General features: G+C 32.3%; 1 protein-coding gene across 5 annotated transcripts; it reads right to left on the bottom strand.

Annotated features, from left to right (window-relative positions):
• Positions 1 to 2181: 2181 nt before the first annotated feature.
• Positions 2182 to 7142, bottom strand: LOC112520433 (protein SCAI-like). 5 transcript variants are annotated; one of them, XR_003069993.1, is made up of 6 exons: positions 7036 to 7142; positions 6578 to 6737; positions 3987 to 4187; positions 3348 to 3842; positions 2861 to 2926; positions 2182 to 2788 (listed from the first exon to the last, which is right to left on the bottom strand). XR_003069993.1 is itself a non-coding variant. In XM_025128824.1 (5 exons), exons 1-4 carry the CDS (start codon positions 6626 to 6628, stop codon positions 2879 to 2881), a joined length of 474 nt encoding a protein of 157 aa, XP_024984592.1. In that variant the 5' UTR covers positions 6629 to 7142; the 3' UTR covers positions 2182 to 2788; positions 2861 to 2878. The 5 variants fall into 5 exon arrangements, 2 of the variants coding, with proteins under 2 accessions (XP_024984592.1, XP_024984591.1); XR_003069992.1 differs by having other exon boundaries at positions 6578 to 6711; XR_003069991.1 differs by having other exon boundaries at positions 6578 to 7142.
• Between the last annotated feature and the right edge of the window lie 4044 nt (positions 7143 to 11186).

Genomic DNA, 11186 nt, shown 5'->3' with positions numbered 1-11186 from the left:
TTCTAACAATTTGCTTCGTATGATTTGTTTATCTTCTTCATCAACAATGTGTTTGCTGAATACCCATTTGGATATAAAATTGTAATTTTCGATACACTTTGGGTTTTAGGAATGATGGATTTATTGTTCTAGTTTCTTTCATAAATGAAATTTGATGTTCCAGAATTAATCAATCAAACACAAAGATATCAAGATCACAACAATGGTTAATAATGCCAGACTTAAGAAGTGTAGAGAGAGAAAGTTCTTCAAAGGTCTTTGTATATTGATCTTCAAATCTTACAATGCAGGAATAAAAAGTTACTCTAAAATTACAAGACAACTACACTATTTATACTAAGGAAATACAAGGAAATTTACAAAGCTTGAATACAACAATTAAGCATACAACTTTGAACCCAACAAACTTGGTGAAGACACGTTTGGATTTGAAATTGTCATTTTTATTTGGGTGTTCGAATGATGGGCTTGTTGTTCTTGTTTTAAACACAGGGATAAAAGGCAACTTTCAGCCTTTTCAACTATTCATTCAACATATAAAACAAACAATAATAGTTCATTTATCACTTACTCTAGAAAAACCTCTTTATCCGGACAGACCTCTTTATCCATAGCGGTGAAAGCTTGTTTATTAATCTCTTACCACCTCGGGTAAGAGGCTCTTACCTTGGTAAGACATGAGTTGTTTACCCCCAAAAAAAATGTCCTCGTATCAGAAATTTATCGTTGACCGAGCTCTTACCTCTCCGGACAATGGGCACATCAAAGTGGTCGCGAAGTCGCCAAATTTCAGACCTACCAAACAAACAAACAGTTAGTAATAGAACTTCGACAATTAGGGTTAAACATTTTAGAATTTGAGTTCAGGAGTTGACAACGAGGAGAGGTCGTAATTCCAGCTCGGTCCACTGTCGCAGCTGCCGATCCAAGCCATCACAGTTGATGTGCCACTGTGCTTTCACCTATACCTTCCATTCCTCTGCAAGATGAAGTCGTTACACTTACCGCACCCCAGCATCCTTTAGCCATATCACCCAAACAACCCACACGACCATCACCAATAGCCTCTATCACACTTCCATCCCCGTAATCTATCCACCTCAACAACTCATCCAAATATATCCTTTCCCAACAGACAATATCAGGTTCCATCTCAAGGGTGTGTTTGTAACCTTCAATCTCAACCCCCATCTCCCTTTCTCAACAAGATTGCTCACAAAAGGGCACCAGGTTTTGTGCATGAATGAGCATCAGTTCCGTTATAACCTTCATTGTTGGTCATTCGTCCACTTTTGACTTGGGGTTTTAAAATAACCTAAGTACGTGTAAATTTTTGTTTCTAATTCTTTATTTATTTGGAGTAATTGTTTTTAATATTTTTTTATATTTATTCTCCAAGCCAAAAATCCCAATTCTTAATTATTATTTTTTATTTTTTCTTCACTCTCCATTTGTCGTTGTTATCATATCAACAAGCTAAGTAATGTTCCTCTTTGATTCCTCTGCTCCAAATGTTTATAAGCACATTGATTAGATAACTTTGATTATTCAGTGTTTTTTAATTTTCTATTTTTAATGATTATTTTATATAAGTTCCTTTAATTATTTAATGAATTTAGAATTTGTTTTGTTTTGTTTTTGTCGGTTATTTTATATGTTCTTTGGAACTTTTTAAAGTTTTGATGTTAGTGTTTTTTAACGGTAGGTTTACAAAATGTTTTGTTTAATATGTGTTTATGAAATTACCCATTATGATTGTTTGATTCTACATTAAATATGATGTCTTCAGAACTAGGATATTTGAATCGAGTTATTTTGAGCGTCAAAAAAGAAAAAGAGATAAACAATTGTTAAAGGTCAACGAGGAACCATCAATCAATTTATTATCAAACAAACGTCAGTGTCGTAAAAAATAATATAATAAATAGTATAATTATAACAATCAAGGGCCACATTTAGCTCATCGCACAGGGATTCCGAATTGTCAGTGCTGGCTCCGATTCTCCTTTTGTTTTTCTAATCTTCAACATTGTTGAAGACTATTTTAATCAATTCAATTATCTTTTTGCCAAAAGATTGATGACATTGGTCATCAATGCAACCTAAATACTAAAGAAATAATTATATCCTATTTCTACCAAAGGTTTTGATTTAATGACATGTAGAATGAACACCCAAGAAGCATATGTCATAGTTCACTCCACTGCATGAATGCATGTGTAAAACTACCACCCTGAACTCCATCATTGTGGATCTTGACCAAAATATACTGAACGATACGCGATGTAAAGAAGATAGAAAAAGAGATGGTTCAGAAATGACTGCCTGAGGCTCTCAGTTTAACAGATAATAAAGAAGAAAGAACCAAAGATTGCACAAGGATAAACAAGAGCAAGGAAATCGTACACCATGTTAGACTGAAGAAAGAGAGATGGAGTAATGTGCGAACTCAATCCTGAAAGTTGTGTGTTTAAAACTTGGAACCAGGCTAGGCAAAGCAGGTAACAGTAAAAGATTACTTCATCTGTAATTGCAACCCAAAAACTTTATAGATCAGTAAGTGTACCTCCATTTCCACAAGAGCCAAGATTTAAGCCACCAGAATGGCAACCTGAAATGTTGCTTTTCTCTAACGAAGATGTCATGCTATCACATGCAGAGCAAGATGGCAGGGTAGAGACAGAATCTGATTGAATCATATTAGGCTGTATGCTATTGATAGTGTTCTCCGTATCACCAATGTAATTTCCCATGCGGGCTGGAGACATCAAAGCATGTGCAACACTTCCTAAAAAGTTTTATATTGCATACATGAGCAATTTGGCAAAAGAAAAGGCAAAAGTATGAGATGTTATGTTACCCGAAGCAAATATGTATATCAAGAAACCCCATCAGGAGGGACCTCCTCAGACATAGTGGCCAGAACCTGTCATCAAGAACAAGATCAGCATGCCTTACAAGCTTCGGAATAACACATATCTATCAATTTCTTTAAGCTTTTGACTAGCATATTCCCATTTAGGAGACGACTGAACATCATAGCACCACGTTGCACCCAGCATACAAATTGATTTATTCTAACATATTTGATACATATGAGATGGTAAACTTTGCAATGCTTGCAATTATAGTATATCAGAACATACAGTTGCTGAGACTGGAACTTTCCAATTAGGGATACTCTTAACACTGAACAAAAATAATCTCAGCAAACACTAAGAAACTTATCCAAGGGGGAGCTTGAAAATGAAGAAAAGAAAGCAAGCGGTATTCATAGAAAAATTAAAAACCAGCCCCATCTAACCCCTTAAAATATTACATTACATTCAAATAAGTGGGGGCCTCACCTATAAACTACACTCTATAACTGTATGAGTTCAATTTTATGTGGTGCAAATAACTCCACCAGTAAGAGCATCTTGGTTGAGCAAGTTCAGCCAATCTTACTTCAGAAGAACAACCTGAAGTGCTTCTGAAAGTGCGATTTATTGTTGTATAGATCATTATTGTCACAGCATCTCATAGAATCCCCACATGTTCTACACAAACGACAGAAGTAACAGCAAAGAGAAGCCACTCCTAGGTTATACACTGACAGCGATGAAATGTGTGATCGATGGACGATACAAGACTGCTTTGGGAGTATTTGGTGGCAATGTAGGACCAACCGTCTCCTGAGAATAATTAATACGAATAGACCCTGGAAGGCCCCCATTTTGACCAGTGTTGGTCCCAACACCAGTAGAAGTGATTCCACTTGATTGGTAAAATGAGCCGCTGGGTTCCCACTCCAAACATTGAAGCATTCTGAAATTATCAAGAGTGAGCTCTGAGAACTTAACCTGAATAACAAAATGCAAAAGAACAGAAGACATACAGCTCAGAACTGAATGCAGTTTGGACTGCATAATGAAAACATTCCTGCAAACTCCACTTAGAAACGGATTGTTTGTCACTACTAAACATTAAAATAACTGATGACTAACCTCATTGGGATGGTAGCTGCAAAGTATCCCATCTCTCAATCTTAGCTTTCTTTTGGTGCAGGCAACACATGGTAGACAATCTGGATCGAGATCCATCATAATGCTGTATCTCAGATGCCTGATATTCATAAAAGCTGTGTCCACTTTAAGAATTTTAGTTATGTCCCGAATCACCTGCTTCCATTCCTTGAAGTCAGTTTCCTGCAAATAGGTCATCTCAAGGTCATTCCATTTATCCACTCAAGGAAGATGCATCTTTTATCCATGTGTTACTTGTCTAGCCTGGAATCAGAAGTGGTGTAAAGGTGTAAACAATGTTATCTTTCTGTTAGACTTATGCATGGGCCTTGACCCGGTTTAATAGCTAAGGAAGTATTTGTTCCCTATGTTTATGGGAATAACTAAATGACTAGGGAGGCACAAAAATTATTTGTCAGGTCTATTATTCATCTTCTAGGGTTTTAGAAGAGATGACCGACCTCTCAAAGTCGGCCAACCACTTCTTTTGTTACTACCTATTTTCACTTAATAAAAAATGTTACTCTCAAAGTCAACCTTGGCCCAGTTTAATAATTAGGAAGTGCGTATTCCTTATATATAGGGGATTAACCAAATCAGTGAGGCAGATAAATTATTTGGTAAGTCTGTTATTGTTTTCTGGTTTTAGGAGAGACGGCTGACCTCTCGAAAGTTGGCCAACCACTTTGTTTTGTAGCTATTTATTTTCATTCAACAAAAATTGTTGGATCCTAACACTTTCATGCATAGATTTTAAAGAAAATACAAGTACAAAGAGAGTTTAAGCTAAATGGCGAAGCAAACGTATCAAGGTAGAGGATTGCTATCACGACAAAGGCAAGAAAGAAAGACCAAAGGAAAAGGAAAGGTGAAGAGGGTGTAGGGGTTGGTTCAAATCAGCAAGAGTCTGCTCTCATTAGAAGAAGAGAGATCAATACCTTCTAACCTCGATTTATTTTAAGGAGGGAAATCAGTTGGCATAGTCGTGTGCTGTCAAACCAACTTAAGTAATCTACCTTTTGAAATACTAGATGAATCGTAGCAATGGAATAATTAAGTCATAGTTCATTGGTTTGAGTGCATCGAAAAAACCCTCCACTTCAATTGGTATAATTTCACGAAAAGCCGACATGAGATAACAAATCCATTGTTTCACTAAGATTTTGAATAGTGGTCCCGAATTCGTTTATAATGGACAGGGCCTATTACGAGAAACATACAAAATGTAGAGAATGAAGATTCTATCATGGAATACTAGAGTCTAGAGAACCAGCAAAAAACCCAAAGGTACCATGATAGGTAGAGTTGTGAGGAAGTATCAAGTGGAAGTAGTCTTGAATATAGAAACACAAGTGAGCATGTAAACTGCATTTGACAGTTGAACTATTTTGAAGGAGTTACATTCCATCATGAGGAAGAAATGAAGATGTGGCATAAGTAATCAAATTAAAGTCAGGAGGGATGCTTGAGCAGATGATATACCTTTCGGAAAGAGGAATGGTGGTCAAACCAAGTATACCAGACTGTGTTCAACAATAGCAATTAGACTTAGTATTGTGGAAGCCTAGCAAGGCTAGAATATTTCCAATGGTAGCCTAGGACCTCATATCTTATCAACGGTAGAATGACATCTAGTGGGCAAGATATATGTAAAATAGGGCATTCCATTCAAGATTCAAGTGTTTCTATGGTTAGTTTACCAAGGTAGGATCCCTGTTAAAGAGTTTCTAGCAAGTAGGCACATAATTTCAAATCAACAAGACTTGTCTAATTGGTGTGGGGAGGCTTTCTAATCAACAGATCATATATTATTACACTGTCTGTGCTTAGTCGTTCATTTTATTGGGGTGCTTGTTTAGCTAGTGGAACTTTTTGTTGTTTGTTCCATCTTCCATCATTTGGTTCATGGAGGACTGAATGAAGCGGAGAGCAAACGCAAGCAAAAGATTTGGAGATAAATCGGACCTTGTATAGTTTCACAGATTTGGATGCCAAGAAATGACGTGGTATTCAAAAAAAAGTATAGATGTTGGTTTCAGGTTGTTGAATTACCAGCTCAAAACGTTTCGACGGATAGAGGAGATAGATGACCAAAAGCATCTTAGTATCACTCTTGGAATTTCAACTCCGGCATTTCTTATTGGTGTTCTCGTAACTCCAATACAACGTTTTACAACTTTAGCAACTTATTTTGATCGTAGATCCGCAATCAAATGATGAAAACATTGGTTGGTGCCAGGACCCAATCTCATTGGTCTGTAATTATGTGTCTCAACTTTGTTGAAGGTTGATAAATATATTGCTACTTTTTGCCCAAAAATAAGAGCATCTTACGAATATTGGTTTCATCTTTGTGGAAAAGCTCTTGTTGACTGTTACAGATAGTTTTTAAAAAACGAAACTTGATTTATCGTCAAGAAATTGATATTTATCTATCATAACCATTGCTACAAGATGTCTTAATTTTACAGCATGTATCAGGACTGACGAACAGCAAAAAATTAGTTTCAATAGGAACTGAAATTATCAAAAATAATATGCGCCATTGTGCCATCAGAGAAAAGATTAATTACCTGGAAAGCCCTCTTAGCCTCAGCCACCAACATTTTGAGCTGATGCACCATTTCCCGTCTCTTAAGACCTGCTTCCACTAGCTTGTGCCCATTCTCTTGTTGAAATTTCCATAATCGTGCATAAATTTTGAATACTGGACTTCAAAAGAGCCAATGTTTCCTTTAATTCAAATAAATTGTAACTATATTTGAATCTCATATAATCAAGTGCAATCCATGATAAAGCTTGTCTGATCGAATACAGTTGACAGGAGCAATTAAGTTATCCCGTTACCCCACTTCGCCACTCCTCTCTGGATAGATTTCAGATAAACATCCAAAAACTAACTCATATGATGTCATATCAGAAATATTGAAAACTATGATCCCAGAAAAGAATAATTCAAAAAAGCCAAGTTGTTCTTGATCCTACGCTTATTGAACACAAACTCAAATATAGTAAAGAGGAAAAAGCCGACCTCTGAAATCCCTAATTTTGGAGAACTTTTATTCGGCCTTGGCTACGAGAGCTCAATACCCTTCGGTCGCTTCCACATTCACATTCGCATTCGCAATCGCAATCGCAATCGCAATCGCAGCCGCAGCATCATTTGGGACATTTCTCTCTTCAAACTCTTCCCACTCGCCCCGACAAAATGTTTTTTGAAAATTTTGTCAAATAAATGGGAATTTGAAAGGAGTTTTTAACGAAATTTGATCATATTTGATAATGTGTTTTGTTGACATAAATTGTTATAAAATGCGTCAAATTATTAATGTGTATGTTTTATGGGTTGTTTGTTTACCTCTTAATAGTTTTATCAAAATGTAGCTTCTGAATTACTAATGGATTAATCTTGTTTGGCAAAAAAAAAAGTTCATCTCTTAATAATTCTAAAACCCTCTAAATAATTGTATCATAGGTCTTGCTTAATCATTCAGCATCCTATATTCATTGTAAACAATAACCAAACAATTATATTTCGTTTTACACTGTATCATGGAAGTCTCTTAATCATTCCGACCACTTAAATATTCTGCACAAAACCATTCAACAACTATCAATCAACCCCTTGAAATAAATGTTGTTTTAGAATTATAATAAAATAATAATAAATGACCAAAATAACCTTTCATGATGTATTTACAATTTATTATTTAAATTATAAGTAGTATTGCATTTACCATCCAATCTTTAAACATGTCATTAACAAGATTATCAGTATGATCTATCCTTCCGCACGAAATATCTACATGCAAATAGCATTAGGGTGATCATTTGTATACTGTATATATCAGTATGAAGGGTATATTCGGTCATTGTAAGATTCGACATATGAAATTGTTCATCAAACAAAAATATTGTCGATACATAGCATAAACTTCATTAGATGGAATAAAGTGTCATGCAAGACGATCAATATATCTTTTTATCAACCTTAACCGTTTTCTATATAATAGTGTCTCGTATTTATACAACTCTTGAAGTGGGGTAGGTGGTGAACCAACCATTAAGACGCGTTATTGATTAGGATACAAAGTTAAAATAAGGTTATTTCTTATATTTATATTATATTATTTAAATCCCGAGTCCCATCTCTGAAATTTCTAGATCCATCATTGACCTAAAATAAGTGCGAAATGGACAAAGTTTAACGAGTTTAGACTGACTGATGAAAAAAATCACCGATACACTAAACATGAGCCATGACAAACTTCATTACAGTTTAATGTATATTTTTATCTTGATAAATTGCATCAAAATATAACCAACTTTCAAAATATTCACCTTGGGGTCTGGAAGCAAACTTTTAAAATAATTTAAGGATCCGATTACTTGTTTGCCTACAAATACTGACGTGGCTTCCATAAATTTGACATGACATTACTTCAAAAATAAATGTTTTGAAAGTTGGTTCCCTAAAATAGAAATCAATTCAAAGTTGATTTTATTTTAATGTCATGAGTTATTTTAAGCATGAAATATCACATTAATAGCATCTGAAAACAGATGATTAGTTGTTGCATTAACTTCAAAACAATTAACTGATTGCTAGATGTTGAAGGTTTTTACACAGTTTTGAAATTATATAAATGGAAAATTTGATTAACGTTTCAACTTTAGATATCCTATGTGTTGGACATGATCGAGGTTTACATATCAAGAATAAATTGAGAAACAAAGACCAAACGTTGAGTCGTTTTAGATGAGAAATTAGCTCAAATGACTATTTACCCCATTCAAATTGATCTTTTTACCATTTCTCTTTCGGGTCGACTCAAATATCACTATATCGTTAAAAGATATAAGAAAATATCAAATTCAACTAGTTTATCGTCGTAATTGCAGACTTGAACCGTCGCAATTGTATATTTGTATTTTGAATTTTTGGTTTTAAACCGAATATTACATATGTGAATAGAAGACCAATATAAAAAAAAAATTAGTCATTTAAGTCAAGTACTCGGTTTCCCAACAAACATTTTAAGATGACTTTTTCTAATTATTATTTTTATAAATATTTTATTTATTTTTAAAACCAAAAATAAAATTGTTTTCTTAATAGACTTAAAAGTGTTCACACGACGTCACGAACCCCTTTGACAATAGCTCCTTTTTCCAGAACTAATATATACAAGTCCAGAACAAGGTACAACTTTTACTTCACATTGTACAAGTCACTACAAAGTTCTAATCTGGATTGAGAAAATATGTAATCACCAGTTTCTAAATTTGGAAGGCGGCGGCTGCTGCTGCAACGTCGGTTCCTGTCAACTGCCGAACACAGTCCCACTTCGTCTTCTATATTTTATTTCTTCAATTATTCCAAAATAAAATTATTTTAAAATATTTATATTATAAATTAAATATATAACAAATAATCACCAACCATAAAAGGTGCTTTCTAAGAAATTACGGAAATCCGATTTAATTTGTTATATTGTTGGTGACGTCCAATTTTTTATCAAACAGAACTTCAACGACATCTTCAACAGATATTTTATAAATTTAAAATCAACAGATATTTTATAAATTTAAAATCAACAGATAAATAAATAAAATCTCTAAATTTAGAAAAAGAAAAAATGAAAATATATATTTATATTATATTATAAAGCATTTAACAAAAACTTTTAAAAACTATTTTTATATACAAAGTACTGTTTATTGATGCATATTACTTAAAATTTAATATTACAAGTAAATTGTGCATAAATACAACTTACTAAAGCTTCATATTTAAATTCGTGTAACTAACTGCAGATAAACATAATCAAATATTGGATAGACATTTCATTTTAAATATAAAAAATCTAAAATATAATTGGGATAATTATAGAGTTCTAATAGAATATTTAGTTATTATTTTTTTTAAATTATATTATTAAACCTAAATTAAATTTCTTTGTTACTTAACTAAATTAAATTATAATTAAAACACTTAATTAAGAAAATTACACCAAAACACAATAACTTTTAAAAAGATGAATTTGATACTGATATCGATATTTTTTATAAAAAATTATGATATTTTTAGATTTATGTTTTATTCAAAAATAAAAACATCATTTGTTTTTTCAAAACCACATAAAATTGTATTATATCGACATAACAAAAGAATAAAATGAAACACTGAAATCAAGATGTGTCTCGATGCATTGCACGAGTACCCTTTTAGTTATATTATAAAGTATTTGACAAAAACTCTTAAAAACAATTTTATTACATGAAGTATTGTTTATTAATCCATATTATTTAAAATTTAAGATTACAAGTAAATAATGCATAAGTACAACTTATTAAAGCTACATGCTTGAATTCGTGTAACTAACTGTTGATAAACATAATCAAATATTGGATAAACATTTCATTTTAAATATAAAAAATCTAAAATATAATTAGGATAATCATTGTGTATAACAAAACATTTAATTATTATCTTTATAAAAAAATATTATTAAATAAAAAATAAATTACTTCGTTATTGAACTTAAATTAAATTATAATAAAAAAATTGAATTAAATAAATTACACAACACAACAAAAACTTTTAAATAGTTAATTTGATACTAATATCTATATATTATTTTCAAAATTTTAGGATATTTTTAAATTTATATTTTATTTAAAAATAAAAATATTATCGTGTTTCTTAAAACGACATAAAACCGTATTATAGCATCAATATGAGACAAAATAAAACGAAACATTAAAATCGAGATGTATCTCGCTGTATTACGCGAGTACCCTTCTAGTTACTGTTAAAGTTAATCTTACGTTTTTATTGACATTTTAAGACCGACATTGTTATATTTTAATAGATAAAGGAAATAATTTATTTATTGATTAAAAATAAATTCATTAAAATTATATAGAGATGACTACGTATTCACCTACTTTGCATAAAAATAACTACTACCTCTAAATTCTTTTAAAATGTTTTATGTTGCTTATATTATCGTACATTGATTTAATAAATAAAAAAAAGTTTATATTACTAAATATCATACTTTAAATAATTTATACTATCTTATAAAGCATTTGGCTAAAACTCTTAAACAGTTAAACTCGTTCATCCCTATCCGATTTCATTCCATATCTGAATTCGTGTAACTAACTGTAGACAAA

The sequence above is a fragment of the Cynara cardunculus genome (genome assembly GCF_001531365.2).
Source record: "Cynara cardunculus var. scolymus isolate 2C chromosome LG 10, CcrdV1, whole genome shotgun sequence".
NCBI classification, from domain to species: Eukaryota; Viridiplantae; Streptophyta; class Magnoliopsida; order Asterales; family Asteraceae; genus Cynara; species Cynara cardunculus.
This window is presented reverse-complemented; position numbering and strand designations above follow the sequence as displayed.